The sequence below is a fragment of the Drosophila takahashii genome, chromosome 2L (assembly GCF_030179915.1).
Source record: "Drosophila takahashii strain IR98-3 E-12201 chromosome 2L, DtakHiC1v2, whole genome shotgun sequence".
NCBI classification, from domain to species: Eukaryota; Metazoa; Arthropoda; class Insecta; order Diptera; family Drosophilidae; genus Drosophila; species Drosophila takahashii.
Window position 1 is genome coordinate 10,481,964 of NC_091678.1, and position 20,440 is coordinate 10,502,403.

Sequence of the window (20,440 nt, forward strand, 5' to 3'; positions counted from 1 at the left end):
CAATTGGATTTGTTTTTGTTTTTTTTTTTTTTGTCAAAATTTATAATAAAACACATAAAGAAAGTATCAGCGATAATTACGACGAGTGGCAGAGAAAACATTTACAAATAATACGAAAGAAGCTCCAAACTATCGCAGCTGTGTATATATAGGCTTAGGTATTGTAGTCCTATGTGATATATATCCAAAAGTCATGAGCAAAAATTGCAATTTGTGTACAGTGTTATCTAACTTACAGGATTACAGGTTACAAACTTCGTTCAAATTACAGTCTGGATTTGGTAAGCCTTCTTACCCAGCTCAAGTTCCTACTAAACTGTCAGCCGTCTTGTTACATTTTCAATACACAAACTTTAATTTGAATAAAACAGTATTTATTGGTTTTGCTTTTGCCTCCACTAATACGGTTTACATAGATGTGGCGCACTACAGTTATTGTATATTGGGTTGGTTTATTATTCGGTTGTGATATTGGCCATATTTTGTTTCTCTATCCGTCTAGTTTTAATAGATTTATAGTTCATTAAATATATGTGTTTTTCTTTCACTAAATTATGACATGTATTCCGTGTGGATAGGGTTGATGGGTGATAGTTCATTTACTTCCATGCGGAATTCAAACTTATCTTGCATTGGTAGACTAAAGAGTTGATTTGCTTCAGTGTGATGTCTCTGATGTTGGCCATCGAACCTCCAAGATCTTAAACTACGAATACAATTACAGTTAAGATATAGATACATTTCCTTTTCGCATATGTAACTAATAACAGCCTTGATACTGTTGCAAAAGACATGGAAGCTGTATGAAATTGTTACAGATTTGAGTCGTAACCCTATAAATAAGTATGTATCTTTGAGTTCGGGTGAGTGGGATGCGTTGGGTGAATCGTTACAAATGTTGTCTACAACTATGTTTAGTATATGCCATATCTAATAGACTATATCTAGGGTATCTTGTTCCTTTGAGCTGGCTTCTGTTTTCTTTTGTTTAGTATATGTTTTTTATCTTTGAAGTGTTTGTTCATGTTGAATACAGTGTGAAAGGATGACTTGCAACACCTTGGTAGTTGGAGGGAAGAGAATACTTTTCGGAAAAGGTTTGTGATAGGGGGTGAATACGAATACGATTGTGAATACCTTTAGCTATGGCAGTAGCGAAATAAAATAGGGTTCAGGGAAACTGAGAATACTGCAAAGTGCTGCAAGAAAGGACTCCCTCTTAGCTGGGCGGGGATTTTCCAGGAGCAAGTGGTTGGTACAACAGCAATGCGCTCGCATTCAAATACAATTCACACACGTCTCTAATTCCTATAATAACTACAGCTAGGTGCGAGGAGGTCTATTCCTTCGCCTACTACTCCTCCTCCCGCTCCTTGACATCAGCGCAGTGCTGTGGACGCCACTTCTAGCTCCAGAAGTCCATCATGTTGACCAGCTTGCACTTCTTCAGCTCCAGCTTGGTCGGCCTTGCCCGGAGTCAAGCCCGTCCAAAGATGGCCCTGTCGGAGACATCGCCGGTGGACTGTGAGTGCGACATGGCCATGGTGGCGGATCCGCCCGACGACGACTGCTGCTGCTGGCCACCCGCTCCGTGGTGGTGATGGTGGTGCGTGGTCGTGGCAATCGTGGCCGTCGACGCATTGTGGTGCGTCACATTGTGATGGTTGTGCGCCAGCGTCGAGCTGCCATACTTGGAGGTCATGGCGCCCACAATCCCATTGCCGGTGCCTCCTATATGCTTCCTGGTGGCCGCCGACGAAACGTGATGGGTGCTGCCACTGCCGACTCCTCCGTAGATGCGGTGCAGCGAGTACTGCTGCACGGACTCCAGATCCGAGACGCTCGACGTGATCTTCGAGCGCACCGCCACCTTCTGCATGCTGTTGTACTTGTCGCTGGCACTCAACTTGATATCGGGCAGGTGTCCATTGGACTGGGCATGGCCGTGACTCTGGACCGGCGGCTGTACCCGCGACTTGTTGGTGGTGGCAATCGCTGCATTGTGCACCGCCGTGGTGCTGGTTATGGAGGCCACCACTGGGCCACCGTTGGTGCCCGGCGAGATCTCCGAAAAGCTGTAGCAGGAAGACTTCTGGGACACACTGTTCAGACCGGAACTGGACGAGCTGCTCGACATGCGGCAGCTGCGATGGCGACTGGAGGTGGAGGGCTGCAGAAACTCGTGGTGGGCCGCCTCGTCTGGCGTCATGCGCTCCGCGGGATCCCACTCCAAACAGCGCTGCAGGAAGTCGATGAAGTAGCGGTCCTGGCAGTGCAGAATCTGAGCCAGCGACTTGCTGCCCGGCGTCCGTTTGCGTCCCTTGGTGTTGGTTATGCAGCGCGGCGCGTCGCGGGAATCGAAGAACAGGCGACGCCTCCTGGCCACCGAGATGAGCACCTTGGGCGGCAGACCCAGCACCTCCATGATGCAGGCCAGTTGCTCCACCTCGTTCTCGCCGGGGAAGAGTGGGAAGCCCGTGTACAGCTCGGCCAGAATGCAGCCTATAAAAAAATAAACGGAGAGGACAGAGAGGTTGACATATAATTAGTATTGATTTTCGGTGCTCGATGGGGGACAGCAGGAATTGCTGCAGTCATTTCGGGCGGTCAAACAGGCAGGCGCATTGACCTTGACTTTGTGACTTGGCCAACACGTGTCCCCAGATTATTTATTTTCTACGGCATTTTCTAATGGACTTTGAGACTCGAGAGTTCTGGTGGATTGGTTGGTTGATCAGTCAAGGAGAGATGTCACTGCAAGATGACCGAATCAAGGCCTTTGATTGACATTTTGTGACTCAATAGTTTTCCTCTCAATTGTGGCTATTCATCTCACTTTGCAGTTGATTCTTATTTCAGTAACTGAACATGAATGGCACAAAATGGAATGGATTGTTGAATAAGCAAAACAGACTTTTACTTTGAATCAAGTTTAGAGATGACCAAGGCTTTTCATAGGAAAACAAACCAATCAAGGGTTTTCTGCTATCAATTATTCTATGAAAAATCAAAGAGAAATTTTCTTGTAAAATGTTTGCAACAGTTTTGCTTTTATTACTCGAATTCCAAACTTCTTTCAGTCACTTTAAAGCTCATCTGCTTAGCCCAACCCCATTAATCTGATATGCAACCTATCTGAAACTATATACTACCTACTTTGCTGTCCAGCCTGCACACCTGGGACTTTTTCTCTCCCTGCAACCTCATTTACCTAATGAAGCTGAAAGCAATCAAGCCCACACGTATCTATTGCAGATGGGGGAGCTGAGTTTGCTAAGAGCTCACATCATTCCGCACGTAACCCATTTCCATTGCCTACACTTACACTATATGCTCAGTGCTCAGTGTAACTCACGAAGAAGCCCAAGACGGCGGATAAAAATAAACTGAGCTGGCTTTTATTAGGGCCCAGAAATAACAACCTGCCACCGCAGGACCTCACGTCCGTGCGCACATTTAATGAGTCCTTTGTTGTCGACGGAGCTCTGTTTCTGCTTCTGCTTCAGCTTTTGCTGCTGACCGGACGTGGCTGTGGTCGGAAATGGGCGCTAAAAGGATGTGCACGATGAGGCCAGGAGTGGCTGCTAAAGGTCCGGGGCTGGGCAAAATTATTGTATACATAAACTTCAAGTGGGGCAGCGGCACTTGTTGAGTGTTGCCCCCCCCGTGAACCGCACCTCCGGCACCTTCGTCGATATCTCATTGTTCGGTCGGTTGGAGGAGGTCCTTTTCCGCCTTCGCCTTTTGCCTGTTGCTACTAATTGGCCTAGTGCGTGTTCTTACACTTGGCTGAGCTTTTCGCTTTTGGGCTAGGTCAATTGAACGGGCAAAGTGGAATAGCTTTGCTGCGAGAAAGAATATCCGAGGACTAACATCTAAGTAGCTTTCCTCTAGTTGTTAAAAAAAATAGAAAATTAGAACTTAGGTTTCCTTAACACACTACACTATGTTCAAAATTATTATTTTTAATAAATAAATAATAAAACCTCAGTAAACCCTATGTTTCCTTAAATCACTGCACTATGTTCAATATTTATTTTTAATAAATATTTTTAAATGAGGTTATCTTCCCTCGGTACACCCTATGTCCTAGAAACACGTGCAATATAACCCACAAATGTTAAATATTTAATCCTTCCCACCATTGCCGGGGATATTTATAGGGCCAACCCGTGTGTGGGCCATAAATTTGCCTGCCAAATGCAGGGCAGCAAGCATTTAAAATTTCATTGCAACCTGCACATGTTTTCCAGCCCACTTGGGAACACAAACTGGCCAGGATGCTTTTTTAATTAAAAGCGAGCACACACTTACCCAAGCTCCACATATCGATGGCGGTGCCGTATTGCAGGCCGAGAATCACCTCCGGGGAGCGGTAGAACCTCGATTGGATGTAGGTATAGATTTTGCGATCCACGTAGCATGAGCTGCCAAAGTCGATGACTTTTATGGAGCTGCTACCGCGCTGTTTGAGCAAGATGTTCTCCTAATATATTGAATTTTAAAAAGTATATTAGTTGAGGCGAAAATATTTAATTAAATCCACAGCACTTACCGGCTTGAGATCACAGTGAATGATGTTTTCCTTGTAGAGCAAACGCAGGCACTTCACAATCGAGTTGCAGAAGCGTCGTATGAGACTCATGCTGAATCCATTGTAGTTGTTCTTCTTTATCAATTCGTACAGGTTCAAGCTGTAAGGACAAGGGACGAATTGTTGTATTAGTAGTTCAACCCTTCATTGTAAAAGAGACTTGACTCAAACATGAGTCAGCGACAAACCCCCATCGGATTCGGAATCGGAATCGTTGACAAAACAAGAGACACTCTCGCAAATGGAGAAGACAACAAGGAGTCACTAGCCAAATGCCGGCCGCTATAAGCCCTTCGATGTGCCACGTACATATACTATAATGCCGGCAACATGCACTGAATTAATTCCCATTGCATGTCGGGCACGAATTTGGGCATACAACGATAACGTTCTACGTCAGCAACAACAATATCGACAATGCCAGTCATGAGCAGTCAGTCGGGAGACGACAATAGAACGATACCGAAATGGTGGCAAATCAAGCCAAAAAGAGCTGCCAAACAATGACAAACAGTGGGGCAAGAAACGGTCTTAATTTTAAAATAATTTTTAAAAAAATAAACAAGGGGCTACAGATTTTTTCACTATTTTTATCGTAAGTAATTTAAATGAAGATATATATTTGAAAATTTTATAAGAACTTGTTAAAGTGATAATCTCGAATCTTTAAGTAATTTTAAGAGTACCATAGCGATTTATACAGTGGGTTTTAAAGAATTTGTATCATTCCTAACAATATAACAAGTATTTAAGGAATTCAGGACTGAGAAGTAGGTACACAACTTGCCCAAAAATATCACCGTTTATATATTACAATAGTGTTCTGTTTGTTCAATCCTTTTAATAATAACCACTGTGTACGTAAACCTCCTCCTTGGGATATTAAAATTGTCCCCTGACTTTGTCAACCCTTTCGCTGTTTTTGTTTACTTTGCGATTTCTGTGCCATGTTTACTGCACTCGCAGTTTATGTCGATTAATTAACTGATAACAAAGGAAGTTTCATTCCCTCAATGTCAATGCAACCACAAAAGGATAAAAAAAAAATAAATGCCCAAGATTACAGTCGGTGGGTGTAATATGCTCGTTGATGAAAAGTTTGGTCAATTGTTGTTGCCAGTATTTTGGCAATCGATGATTGATGACTTTCAGAGGCCACGTCAGAGGGTAAGATATTTGTCTTCCTACTCCATCTGGCCAAGAAATGTCCTGCCGTTCATCACCACACAGATCTCAATTTATTGAACTCGCCTTCATTTCCGTTTTCCCCCATATAAGCTGTTATATACACATCGTCGCTATCAATAACTTTATCGCCTGCTCATGAGTGCTGCTTTGACATGTTTGACCTATATAAAAGAGATTGGTGGATGGCCAAAAGTAATAACTGCTCCCGGCATGAAAGGAATCGGGACTTTTGTGTGGGACCAGATGAATCACTAAAGGTTGAACCAATTGAAGCTAGGGAATATGAATTTCTACACAGTTTAATGAATTTCATATATTTTTGAAAGCAATCATATCTTAAATATAATAATATGTCTTCTTTCGATTATATGTAATTCCGTTAAAAAAATTTTAATTTTTTTTTAAGGACCTTTTTCTTAGGATCCTTGCGTCTGGGAATATTTTTGAGAACACAGTTTCAATTTCGGATTCGAAGAGTAATATGAAACGTTTTTACCCTAATAAAATTATATCTTTTACATATAAAAAAAATTATTTCAAAAACGTTTCCTCTTTTAGACTTCGAATTATATCCTTCTAAAAGGTCCCTAACTTTTTATTTGCCTTTTTAAAGCTCTACATTTTAGTGCGAGTGACTTTTAACATTTTAATCGTGTCTTGAGGCTTTGAGCCATGTTTTACAGCTTGTACATGTAGTAATCCAATTTAAATTTATGTCAGCATACGGACAGGCTAACACACACACTCTCTCCCAAAACCGCTAAGAGTGTTTAAAAGCGCGCTAAGCTGATTGAGCTAACAGAGTGCCAAGGACGTTTTCTCGTCGTCTCCTCCCCCACAGCTAAAGGCACATAATGGCATGGATGACTGTCAAATCGTTGGGAAACACTCAGGCTCAGGCGGCTAGAATGGGGAGGGAAAATATCCCACCCAGACCGCAAAGGTCACGAGGCTTTTAATTTGAAAACTTTCATTTTACATTGCAACTGGCGCCGCCTGTGAGAATGAATGCCAAAATAGCAGGCCTTAAAGTGACTTTAGGCTTTAAAGAAAAGGCTGGCTGTAAAATCAATATTTACAGCCGAAAATCCAAAATAGATGACGAGCGGCTGTGGGAGGTATTTTCGTTTGGCAAACAGACGAGTCTATAACAAACCAATAAGAAAATCATCAAAATGTCATAATTTCAATCGGCGAATCGGGACAGTGTATGCTTACAAGTCGGCATATTATAACTGCATTATGACATGCCACACAGTCGGCGGCGGAGAACCAATGCCAAAAGTCCATGAGTCTGCCATGAACTTGAAAATTGTTTCTTTTTTGCCTGAGGCGTCTTTTTCCGGCCCGCTTTTCCGTGCCGAAATTCCGCTGGTAATTTGATTGATTATTTGCCCCTGCGACGATGCAACTGCAACATGCAATTGTAACGAGCCACTAATGCCTTGCATTTAGCACACCAAAAATGGAGCAAAATAATGCCAGAGGCTAGTGAAAGTGAATTCGGATAAACAAAGCCGGGAAAATCGGATGACGCCCCCAATAAACAAGAAATGCAGAGAGAAGATTGAAGGTCTTCATTTAATGGTTTTCTTATTTTTCAGACTTTTTTTTCTGTTAAATTAAAACTCTATAATCCACATCTCAGCACCGTAAAATGCCAGTGTTGTGAGAAAATAAACTTGTCTCCCACGTCAAGAATGGTGTCACCTTCACTGTGTGAGCTCGAAAATAAACTTTTTCGTAGCTTTCGGGCAAATTTTAGCATAAATTTTATATTGGTTTCCCTGCCGGGTGAAAGCGAAAAGTGATTGCCATTGATTGACAAGTGAGTGTGATGGGGAAAAGGTGTCCTGTCTACATTAGCATAGCGAATTTCAACGTTCGAATGGAGTTGAAGGCGGAATTAATTTTATTTTGCGGTTATCGATTACAGTAGGCCACCTTTCATGTGGTATTTACGAGGTCTTTCCACAAAAAGTTTGACTCTAGCGCACATTTTCTACCTAATTTCTTCTTAAATATCCATAAATATTCCAAGTTAAGCCGGCTTAACCGAGAAGCTGCCTTTGAATTAATGATGCTGTCCCTGGCTGGGACGTTTGTGACCTTGCTTTTCTGCCTCCCAGTCCCAAGGACTGGCCACATTTTCCCGCAGAATATCCTTTTTGGTCCGTCGTTGTGCGGCATTTTAATTAGTCGACGGCTGTATGACAGCCGGCAGCTACGTAGTCGAACCGTAAATAATCACAGAAATGTAGAAAAATATCCTGATGGTGAGATGGGGTGGAGTGGAACTAGAGGCGAATTTACCTTTTAGTGGATGATAAATGACTTGGCCTTGGCCATGTTAACTGGCTTCTATCTGTCGACGGGCGACGGGCGTAGAAGCAAAACAAACTTAATGCCTGGGAAATGTCAATTAGCGGTAATTACTGTGCCATGGCACGGCATAATAATAACCTACATCAACATCAACATCCGTCGAACAGCTGACACGGACACCAACAGCCCCTCTCGAGTATTTATTCTCCTGGTAACTCAATCCGCGAACTCGTCCTTGCCGCTCGTCCCTAATTGCAATTTACACGCGCGCTGAGTGCAAAAATTAATTAAAAAGAATAAACTTGCAGGACCTGTGCTCATTTGCATGACCACGCCCCCTGCCCATACGCACGCCGCATGTTGCATTTTAATTAAAAATCATTTCGTCCTGTCGTCCTTTTTCCCCACATGACCAAAGGCAGCGGACTGACGACGACATCCCGTCAGTTGTCTATGTCCATGTCACTTTCCCGTTGGCGGTGGGCATGTCTGGAATAGTCAATTACACGCCTGATGACAGGCGGTCACATGCTGCATCTGTTTGACATTGATTGGCTTTGAAATGGATAAAGTTGTGGTGGAGAAGTGGGTCACCAGGTATATTACAACTTATTGGTTTTTATAGGATTTAAAATATGTAAATGTAAATAAGAACCAATCTTGCATACAAATTTTATTTTAATACCTCATTATTTAACATTGTAATAATTTTTGGGAAAAGGATTACTCTTTAAATTATTAAACCCTAAGTTGCAACATTTGGAATTTAATGATTTCAGCCTTTCATCGATGAATATTTATTTCCAAATAATTTATATATAATTTTATATAACCAATAAAATTTTAATTTAAAGGACTTTATATTTTAAAATCTTTAAGTGCTGGATAAACACATTTTTAGATAAAAATTTATTTGCAACTAATTTATTTCCAAGTTAAACCACAATGTCCCATTAAATCTAATATCCTGTTAATTTCAGAAATTGATTCTCCGACGATTATCGCCAGCTGATCTCGTTATGAGCCATAAAAATTGAAATTAAATCATGACACATTGCATAGCGAATGCCCGCTGAGTTGGGAGAGGAAGTCGCTGACATTGGAAGCGGTGGGGGAGGATGAAGAGGTCCCCCCGGGCAACATTAGCTGAAATTTATGTGCTTGACACACACCCACAGACTCTCTCTCACAGACCCAGAAACTTGGCCACATCCACAAGGCCCGAAGCTCGTTCTTGTTTGCGGCCAAAAAGGAGCAGCGTCATTCTCGCTGGGACAATATGCTGCATAGTTATGGGGGCCCCGGTATGTGTGTTGGCTGTCTTTGGCACTTTGGCAGCTCTCATTTTATCGCTGTCGCTGTAAATTATGTGGCTCATAATGCTGAAACAAGACTGAGAATGCCACCTGCCAGGGTCGAATGTGGAAAATCACCCAAAAATATACATGGTAGCTGTGGCTCTGTGTGCGAAATGTGTCACTTGGCGTCAATTTAGTTCATCCCATCCCAGGGATGTCCTTTTTCGACGTAATAAAGTCCTTGAATGTGACTCTGTCTCTGTGTGGAGGTGAAATAAGTGTGTCACTTTAGGGACTCGGATTAGGTTTCATATTTGCAGACACACTCTGGTGTCCGTTGGCTAATTAGCTAATCAGATTGTGGGGAACCGGTCTCCACCGAAAATGTTTTCCTCATTTACAAAGACGAAAAATGGGAGACCATAGTGGTTATATCATTTTCAGCTCAAAGGAAATGGGCTTTGATCAAATTAACTTTTTCTAATTTCTTTCAATTAAACCGCAGGAAAGTTAGGTTTTTTCTAATCTGCTAGATTAAATCATTTCGTTGGAGGAATTTTTCAGCCCCTCATGCCATGCTAGTTAAATTGCGTGCACGTAAATTTAATTACGTAAAACTTGCCATACAATTTGTTTACTCGTTCAAAACAAACTTTAAAACTTGCCGCTGAGTTGTCAATGCGGTGGTTCCCCGGTCCCCTGGTCACTTGCAGGCAAAAACTTTGTCCGCAGCGGGGAAAACTTACTTAAAAACAAGAGAGAACGCTATAGTCGGGTTGGTGTCCCGACTATCTAATACCCGTCACTCAGCTAAAGGGAGTGCGAACGCTGTGTCGGGTTGGTGTCCCGACTAATAATCGTAACTCAGCTAAAGGGAGTGCGAGGGAGATAGATATATGTTGACAATTTATAAAGCGTATAACTTTTTAATGAATGGTCCGATTTGAAAAATGTCTTCTACATTTCGATAGGTATAAATATACACAACAAAATTGCATTTATACTTCTCGGAAATCTTTAAAGATGTGGGCGCAGGACCCATTTTAAAATCGTTAGTGGGCGATTGTGGGCGTTAGAGGGGGCGTGGCGCTCAGCTAAAATAAACTTGCGCTGCGTAGGAAGCCAAAGAATATGTGTGGGAAATCTCAACCTTTTAGCTTTTGTAGTTTCTGAGATCTCAGCGTTCATACAGACGGACAGACGGACAGACGGACAGACGGACAGACGGACAGACGGACATGGCTAGATCGACTCGGCTAGTTACCCTGATCAAGAATATATATACTTTATGGGGTCGGAAACGCTTCCTTCTAGCTGTTACATACTTTTGCACGAATCTAGTATACCCTTTTACTCTACGAGTAACGGGTATAAAAAATAATTAAAACACTAAGTGCTCACTCCAAGCAGAAGAAACGAAAACGAAAAACAATTTTGCGGCTAATTAGTCGCAGAGCAAATAATTAATTAAATTTCTTTGACTGCCTGGGAGTGGGTTACAGCGATTTAATTTTGTCTACCCATCGATTTTTGACTGTCGCCTGCAAATTAGGATTATTCGGGCCTCTCGCTTTGATGGCGTGCCACTGGCCCATTTGAATTTAGAAACCCCAAATCAGTTCTCAAAAATGTCAACTTGCAAAAAATAAATGTTAACTTGTATTTTTTTTTTGCCTGCAATTAAGACAAATTAGTCGTCCGTCGGCTGACGGAAATGTCAAGCTCAATGGGAAGACTCGAGGTAGGCTTTTATTTTGGTAGTGCGGGGCTTTACCACCCGTAAAAGGAAACAACTTACAAGACCGCCGACCTTCACCGTTCGCTTTCTTCAACTTTGACTGTTGCATCGCGTGCCGCTTCCGTCTTCTTTGGGGATTTATTTTTACCATATTTGCGTTGCCTGCTGTCTAAACTCTGACATAAGCCTCCCTCGAAGCTACCCTCTATATAATAGTCAACACCTGAGCTGCTCAGCGGATTTCAATGCTGTCAATCAATTAGATTTCTGCCTATATACACACACTAAAAATAAAAAGGCCCACACACAACAGGTTTTCCTACGGGGCAAAAAACACATGGAAAGCGGAAAGCCAGGGGGTGTGGAAATGCATTTTCCTGCGCCTGCAAGTAGGCCACACAACATTCAACATTTAAATTGAAATTGATGGCCGAGCGGCGTTTGCGGTCTGTTGCTGTTTCGATTGTGTCTGCGTCTGTCAGTTGTTTGCGCTTTTGTGGCATGTAAATTACGGGGGGCAGGAAATTAAATAGATATTTATATTGTTAACCAAGTTCTAATATTAAAGAATTTATGCACTGGGATGGGGAAACCCACACCCTTTAATAAATTAATTTGAAAAACTCGTAAAAAGAATTATGAGAACCACTTGAGAGCATTTATGGCGCAGGCAGGATTTATGGCCTTATGAAATGGCAAACCGAACTCAACACACAAACAGGCCAATAAAACTTAACTGGAAGACAATGGGAAAACCTGCAGAAAACGCACATATGTGTGCTTCAAGGGGCAGAAACGGGGACCAACTTCTCATATCGCAATGCGTGCTAGGTACTTGGAGCAGGGAAATTAATAATAGCCAAATTTTATGGCCAAGAATCACGCAACGAAAGTTGGCGAGCAATAATTGGCAGAATGTTAATAGAAATGCGAGTTATACGCGCATTTAATTGAAGACAGTAAAAGCCAACTTCACTTTTTTTCCCGTGACTGGCAAAAACAAAACCCAACTGCATTGACGTCAGAAGAAGAAGTTGCAGAAACCATAATCAAACTCACCTCATCAGCTCAAAGGTGATGCACAAATGCTTGCGGAAATAAGTGTAGTCGAGCATGTGTATGACATTGTGAGATCCATCCGCATCCTTTTCGCGCAGCTCATCGAGGATATTGAGCTCGACGACGGCCTGGTTGAGGAAACGCTTCTTGTTCCTTATGATCTTGATGGCCACGTGTGTGTTGGTCTTGTGATCCAGCGCCCTGATAACCTGGCCGAAGCTGCCTTTGCCAATTACCTCCAGGATCTCGTAACGGAAGGCTATGTGATCGTGTTCGATCTGTAAAATATAGAAATAAATATTAAATAATATTTTAATGTTATTTCCAGCCTGCACTTACGATCTTGTAGTTGCCATTATCATCATCATAGCCCAGATTGGTGGTGTTGGCTGTGGGGGCGGGTTTGTTGTAGTTCTTGCTGGCGTGCTGGCCAAAGTACCAGACCTCCTTGTACACCTTGAGCTCCTCGAACTCCTGATCGGTTAGGTAATTGCGGTACTTCTTTACCAGTTCTGTTCAAAAATTTTTAAGGAAATTATGTGTTAGAAATTATTCACTTATTCACCAGATTGGCAAATTTAAAAGCTTTTTGATATTCTTTATTTGCCTTCCCAGCATTAATTTTATTTCCATCATGCCTAAAAGCATTTTCGTGCTTACTGCTCTCCACTGAAACAACTCGTCCTTTTACTCTTTTTGTAACCAAGTGAACAGGTAATTGAGAATTTTCCCATGTGGCAACTGCCACTTTAAAACCCTATTGACCCTGACCTCAATGCCATTTTACTTGTTTTTTTTTAGATGTATATAAAATTAATTAGAGAGCTGGGGAATGATGGAGTGTGGCCACCAAATGCCTGGAGGGCGTGCTCAACTAATTGGCATTGGGCTGCAGCGATGCAAACCAGCAAACGCACAAAGCATCGCTACTCTTTGGTTTTGGCCCCAAACGGGCAGCCTCTTATCCGACCTCATTGAGGGTGAAGTAAACCCACTGATGGTAGATTTGTATACTATTCTTAAATTTTGGATGTTATGTGTTAAGCTATCTCCTTCCTAAAAATAAATACTTATAGTATTTATAAATTTTTATGATTTTTTAAAAATAAAACCATTTTTTATAAAAATTTTAATGTTTTTCCATCTGTTAACTTTTAAATTGGTTTTCGGTACCCTTAATAGCTTTTAAATAAAATCCAGCCAGGATAAATCTAACATTAAACTAAAGTAAATACAGTTCTCTGTGCAACCTACAAATTTTTAAAAAATACATAAATATGTTTAAAAATGAAATTGTTCCTTTTTTAATAGTAATCTAAATCCATTCAGGCTATTTTAATTTTAATTTAATTAAACATTACTAAAAAATAAGCTTAAAAAGGATAAAGAACCTGCCAAAAAGGCACTGCAGTTTTCTTTCTGTGCTGTTTGGCCAAGTACTATGAAAATGGGAAATATTTCCTGCCACCCGGCAAGCAAAGGGTTAATGGAGATGGTTCTGCTTACCAGATGGCGTCATGGGCGTGTTGCATTTGAGCTCGGCACTTCCTGTGCTGCTGGCCGAGTTGCCCGAGCTGCCGCTGCCACTGCTGCTGTTGGATTTTGTGGAGGAGCCGCGCTCGTTGCCGCCGCCATTACTGCTGTTTGTTGTCGATGAGGAGACGGGCGATCCAATGTTGTTGTTGATGTTGCTGTTGCCATTGCTGTTCCCATTTCCATTTAGGGATGTCGTTGTCACCGCGGACTCATTGACAGCCACATGGTTGTTGTGGCCATCCAATCGTCGCGAGCCATTGCACAGTTGTGGCAAATCGAGTCGAGAGCCCGACAACCGAACATCCCGTCGCAATTTCTCGTTGTCCAGCTGGATCTGCAGGGGAAACAAGAACATCATTAGTAAGTTTTTGGTGAGTTATCATGGAATATTGCTGCATACTCCCGGGAAGGTAACGAGATCTGAATGAAGAAGCTGATATCCCGTGACTTGGTGCCGCAAAAACAGGCATACTTTCTGGCTGAACTCCCGATTAACAATACGTTTGCGTATCTTTTTCCATTTCATTTTGGTTAGTCTTCTACTTTCTCTTATACTTGTTCATAAAAATATATTTGTTGTACAAATATATCAAATATTTTCTTGACAGTAAATTCCAAAGGAGAGTGTAAAAATATTACAATCTCCAGAAAACTCTAACAAACTCTGAACAACAAAAAATTCAAGCTCTGAATAGATTAATCTTGGATAGTCTAGTTTTAAAATTCTCAGCTTATTAATGATTTGTTTACTTCCTCCTTATTATAGATATAAAGACCAATACTTACCGGCATTTCGCATCGATCCAACATTGTGCCGACTTCGCTGTGTTGTCGATTTTATCCAAAAGAGAAACGTATCCACAAAGAATAGTAACCCTGAGCCCGGTGTGCTTAACTGTTTGAGTCGTATCTCCTCTTCCGGCAAACAATTATTGATAACTTTCGGGGTAATATGTCTTTGGGGCGCACATTTGCATTTGTTTTGGTTGTTGGGTGCCAACTGCAAAGAAAAAAGGAGAAGGTCTATAAGAAATGGACGTTGCAAGTCTTTAAACCCTTGACTTTTTAACCCTTTTCCCGGTAACTAACGCAAAGTAAAGGAAATATAATAATCATAAATAATATAGAATCAGCGGGCGATGCGCATTTCAAGTGCACACCATAAATATAACGATAAATGGTAAACAGCAACGCCCCCGAAATATCAATGACATGGCATGGGGCACAGTTCATATACCATAACTAACTCAAAATGCCGACAACAAGAACGCCAGCAGTCCGTCAGCTACCAGTTAGCAGTTTTCATTGTCAAGGCGGGCGACGACAAGCGGCCTCATCAAAAGACCCGAAAACTTTATTCATATTTTCCCCAAAAGGGTCGTAAAGAACCAGTCGTAGTCGTCGTAGACCCCCGAAAAACCCTACCCAGTTCCACACAGTTCCCATTCCCATTCCACCGATTGCAACGGCCGGTTTGGCTGACAGGCATAAAAACTCGGAAACCAAAGTCATGGCCAATTATTGGCCTTTTTCTCTTGCCCTTTTTTTTTTTGTTTTTATTTTGGCTCGTTGTGCATTTGACAGTTTGAACGTTTGTTGTAAGGGATACCAAGCTCGAACTCGCACTCAATATGCATAATAATCCTAACCCTTTTCAAAACACTAAAGCCACCCTAAGTGCGGCGGGAAGTTCGGTTTGTTTGGGAAGTTTCCTTATGAATAGAGGCATAATAAAAGCAGTTTTTCGGAAGTGCACTGTAATGAAATTATTGTGACTGATTATTATAAAAATATATAGATCTTATATTACCAGTTTCTTTAACAAGATTTTCTCTCACTGCACCTTAGTCCAAAGTCCCGAAAAAAAGTTTGTGGTACCCCTGACAGTGGTAACCACTCGACTAGTATCTATTTTACTTAACCATTTTGTCTAGCATTTTTATTTTCATTTCAGCTGTCTCTCTATATCTTTTGCGGTTCGGCATGCTCAGTTAAATTTATTGGCTTTTAAAACTTTTCTGTCATAAAATCGTAATTTACAGCATTCGTTTTCTTCATCAAACTGACAGTTACTGTGGGGTTTGAAGGAGTACTGCATTGGGGGCTGAGTTCGAGGCTTTCCAAGGCATCACAGGGTACATTTCTGTGTTGTCTGCTTGTTAAGTCGTTAGCTCTACTTGTTTCTTTTCCCTACTTTTGTTGGAGTTGGATAAAGTTACCCGGTTAGCTACCAACAACAACAACAGCTCACTCAGTCAGTCATTCAGGTTGTCAGTCATTAAATGCACTTTTTGGGCTTGCCATTTTCCGTCTGTTTGAGTTTAGCCATTTGTGCAGAGAGACCAAAAGTCAGGACCAGTTTCACATTGTGTCTGCTCGAAGTTTGATAAGCGAAAGTTTTTTGAACCCCACACTTTGTACCTAAGCTCTTGGCAAGGTTGAACAATTATGGCTAAATTTAGAGACCTTTGAAAAGGTGTCTCTCGTTGCTGACGGTCAAAAGTACGCATTGTTCTCCCAGATTTAAATGACAAATCAATTGAGACAGTGCGGACTGCCGTCAATTGTAAGTAAGTCCAACAATTACACGCCCCAGCAATCGAACCATTTATCGACATTTTATGACGCCGGTTTTTGCTTTTGCCTTTGCATTGATTCCAATTGAGAAACGTCAAGATCATTGGGGATCGTTTGTCATTGCTTTGACACCCACCCAATAATGTCTGCAATTTCTATTAATGACACTGAATTTCAAATGTCTGTCTCAATGTTGAACGAAGATGTTTTTGGCCAAGCTCTGTGCTTGGGTAGATTTGGCATTGACGGTTCGCATTGAACAAGTCAAATCAAACTTCAGAAATATAGAGAGAAACCTCCAAACGACAGATCGATATCGTATCACATTTCAGATCGAAGTGGTCAATTCAAAGCGATACCGCGCTGATTTATTTCTTAGTCATCTTAATCCAATTGCGAAATTATGTTTAAGGTCCAAACGAAAGTTTACCCCCCTCTATATATAAGAAAAAACAACCCGCTTTAATTTGGTAAGCGCCCATTTTTTATTTCTCCCCATTGCATAATCCACTTAGAGTCCCCGTCAGCTCAACTAATTTCGCTTTTTGATGATGATGCTGCCTGCTCCGCTGACCCAAAGCATTAAAACAAAATATTAAGCCATTAATTTGAAATTTCTGCGCCAAGTGTCGGCAGACACCAAGAAAATAAAAAAACAAAAGGAAAATTGGCCACTCAAAGTAATTGAGTTGCACTAAGTTAAAATTTCTCGTTGCCTGTCTCCGAAATTAACAATCTCGAAAAAAAGGGGAGAGAAGACTTTTGTGGCAATAAAAATGTCAAGAAATTTATGTGAATAATTTGTCAATTTATTACCGAGACTTATTTTGACAAGTGCGGGAAAATCATTTCAATCTAAGAAAAATGACGAAGAAAAAGTATCCGAAATTGTAGAGTGCATCCAAGTGCATTTTGTTTATGGGTAATCCAACTTCCCAGTCTGCTGAGGTTTTTATCTTTATTTTTTTTAATGCTTAATAAATGTCAATTGCTTACCGAGGCGGTGAATTTGTTTGTGCCTCACCGTTCATCAGCGAGGCAAACATTGAGGAGGAGAGACATAAATAAATAAAAAGAAAACAACAAAACGTGACATTTGGTTGTTGACTTTTGACACTTGCAATCATTTTCGGCAGTCCCGAAGCGAGATTTATATGCAAACCCGTTGACTCGACAGATCTTCTGTAAAGTAAGTTCTTCTACTACATTTTATATACATTTTCTGTTGCATTGGCAGAAAAACCTTCGATGGCAGCTGCAAAATGTCAGACATTGTTAAAGGAGTGCTGCCATTTGTAAGCTTCGTTTTCGGGGCAGTGTCAACAAGAAGAGGATGCCACCGAATTCGGTCGGTCTTTCCCGGCGAAATGCCAGCGGGAATTCTAGCAACTCTCGGCTTTGGAATCTCGATGGCCTCAACGTGTCAATAAGCTGTCCAAAAATTGTGTTGGCCAACTCGCCCCATTGTCCGATTTGATTTATTGAAATGTTTCTTTTGATTTCATGACGCCTCAAGTGCCGCCTGCCAAAAAATTCCCCCTCCACGTGCATACAAAACAGATAATTTTACATTATAAAAATATTTTTACAAATATTTCTCGCCCGTAATGAGACTTGAAGACCTCACGTCTAGGGTTTTTATTTTATAGTCTTACAAGCGGCATATGCATGAAATCGAAAACGACTCGAATCTATTGTTCAATCAGATTTTATTGATTTGTCTGTCTGTCTGCGGCCCAAAAATGCCAAACAATTTTTGACACTTTGAAGTTTTGGGGGTAAAGAACACATTATGGGGCTTTGATCTTTGGGTTTCACGGAAAGGCTTGGGAGAATCTAAAAACAGATGCCAATAGCAAGCAATGTGGTGAACTTTCAAGCTGTTATACAAACAATCAAAAGTCTATAATGATTCTAAAATGTTTACGTCGGAAGATTTTTTAGGAGACTAATCAATAGTATTTTAGGTGATCAATATTATGATATTGGTTACTTTAAAGGTTTTATTTAGCTTTACCCTTTAAACCTTGTGGATGTTAAACTTAAACGTAATTTCGCAATCACTCGTAAAACCCAATTGATTATTACAACCGGTAGTCTGCATAAATGCACTCAAAAGGGCATGCATGTATGCTTTTTAGCATGCCCATCATAATGTGCAACAATTTTATATACCTACTACTGCTTTTTTTATAGCTCGACGCTAGACATGCATGTTAGGCTCAAATTTTTCAAGAAATTCGCAATGGTTTATACATAGAGAGCTGCTACTTCGATTCGGTTGGATATTCGGCACACGTGACCCAAATGGGCGTTACTCCATTTAATTATGTGGCACACCAAGAAACACCAAGAGAAAATACATAAAGCATCATTTGTCAACCGGCAAAATTTCGGTTAACTATTACCTCGCGTGGCCCAGAAAAAAAGAGCGCCAGCCCACGAAAATAGAAAATAAATAAATGCAAAAAAAGAGAGGGACTAGGGCGACATGCTATAAACATTTTTGTTCATTTAATTTCGCGCAGACATGAAACATAAGTGAAATTCATTTAGTTTTCATTATTACGCTTATTTTCGTACGCCGAAAGCAGGCCACAAATTGCATGCCACCTAATTTGGTTAGGGCCCCGGAATGCCTTTTCAACCGGGCATTAACCAGGCCCCCTAAATGTGACCTCATAAACCATTGACCCACTAACCCCAACCCTAAGTAATGACCCCGGGCGCAAAATGTCAACAAATCCATATAGATTTCAGCCGGAGGGAGTCCGAATGGGGAGCGGAAGTAGCAGCGATTCCAGTCGCTTGGTTGGTTTGGTTAGGTGGTGTGCTAGGTCACCAGAGGGGAACCACTCGGTGGTCAGTGCCGCAGTTGGCATAGGTTCTTAGGTCTCGTTGATCTAATTCCATCTTGAATTCAACAAACTGTAAATGTTTTTAATTTTCAAATGTTTAACAGCTATTTTTTTAAAGGATTTTTCTATTTTATTAGAAACTTGTAACAACTATATCAAAATAACATAAAATATTTATATTTTTACAATATTTTAATTTTATTGATTTGTGATAAAAAACCTCCTGTAAGTCATAACTCTTTTTTCCAGCACTTCACATATTTTCGAGAATATTTGCTTCCTTATAATAACTTCCATATATATTCATAACTCAAAGAAGTAAAGTTCTTATTACCTTTACAACCCATACAAAAACCAAAGCAACAGATGTCACAATACCCGGTTATGCGAGGTGTGCGCCTGACATGAAAACCCTAATACCGCAACACCGTCAACCCCCCGAGTGGTGAAGGGCCAACGCGGCGTATGGGTAATGGTGGTCAATGCACTGTTTAAATCGGAAAAGCTCCCCAGCCGTAACCTCCATCGGAACCTGGGGTGCCATCGGTTGGTCGGTAGTAAAAACAGATAGGCAAAAAAAACAATAACCATTTTAATAACTTCCGTTCTAGAAACACTTTTCACTGGCTATCGAATGCACAAAGACAATGGTTTCAAAATGGGGAGCTTTTAAGGGATTGGGACTGGGCCACATAACAAGTGCAGCCGGGCTAACGGATTTTATAGCCCGTGTTTCTCTGGGCATTATGCTTTATTGAACCCAACTGTGAAACAACAATCGTGAAATCGCTTAAAGTGGCAACTGCAACTGGCCGCTTTTGGGTGGAACAAAGTGGATCGGAGTTTGTCGCTTTTGTTGTCGGAAAATGACAATTAGAGGTGTGTTTTCCTCCATTTCTTTCGACTCGCTCATTTGACAGTTGACTGCATTTCTCTCTCGCTTTGCCCACAAATGCAAATGGGAATGGTAGTGGAAATGGAAAATACAAAAGAAATAAGCGCACAAATATAGATGCATTCAATGTTGATTTTTCGTAGCTCGTCGCGGAAGTCTTCGAATGTAATTCCAGATTGAGTAATAAACATCCAAGTATCCGAACATCTGAGTATCTGTGTGTAACAGCTGCAAGCGCATTGCAGATTTTGGTTAATGGGTCTGTCGACGTCGAGATGGAAGGAAAATGCAGGAAGCGAAGTGAAACTGTTACAATCTGAATCGAAATTAGCCACGGGGGATTATTTGTTTTCAAAATAGAGTTAACAATGA

General features: G+C 41.2%; 1 protein-coding gene across 2 annotated transcripts in view; it reads right to left on the reverse strand.

Annotated features, from left to right (window-relative positions):
- Positions 1-432: 432 nt before the first annotated feature.
- The window catches only part of Dyrk2 (Dual-specificity tyrosine phosphorylation-regulated kinase 2), a 52,537-nt gene continuing 32,529 nt past the window's right edge, over positions 433-20,440 (reverse strand). The window contains exons 3-9 of one of the 2 annotated variants that reach the window (XM_017147378.3): positions 14,525-14,738; positions 13,709-14,072; positions 12,542-12,714; positions 12,203-12,480; positions 4,556-4,694; positions 4,315-4,486; positions 433-2,502 (exon numbers count right to left, since the gene is read on the reverse strand). In XM_017147378.3, coding sequence (XP_017002867.2) covers positions 1,478-2,502; positions 4,315-4,486; positions 4,556-4,694; positions 12,203-12,480; positions 12,542-12,714; positions 13,709-14,072; positions 14,525-14,548 — 2,175 coding nt within the window. In that variant the 5' untranslated portion in view covers positions 14,549-14,738 and the 3' untranslated portion in view covers positions 433-1,477. Of the gene's footprint in view, positions 2,503-4,314; positions 4,487-4,555; positions 4,695-12,202; positions 12,481-12,541; positions 12,715-13,708; positions 14,073-14,138; positions 14,344-14,524; positions 14,739-20,440 lie in introns of those variants that run through there. The other variant, XM_070218313.1, reaches the window with a different exon arrangement.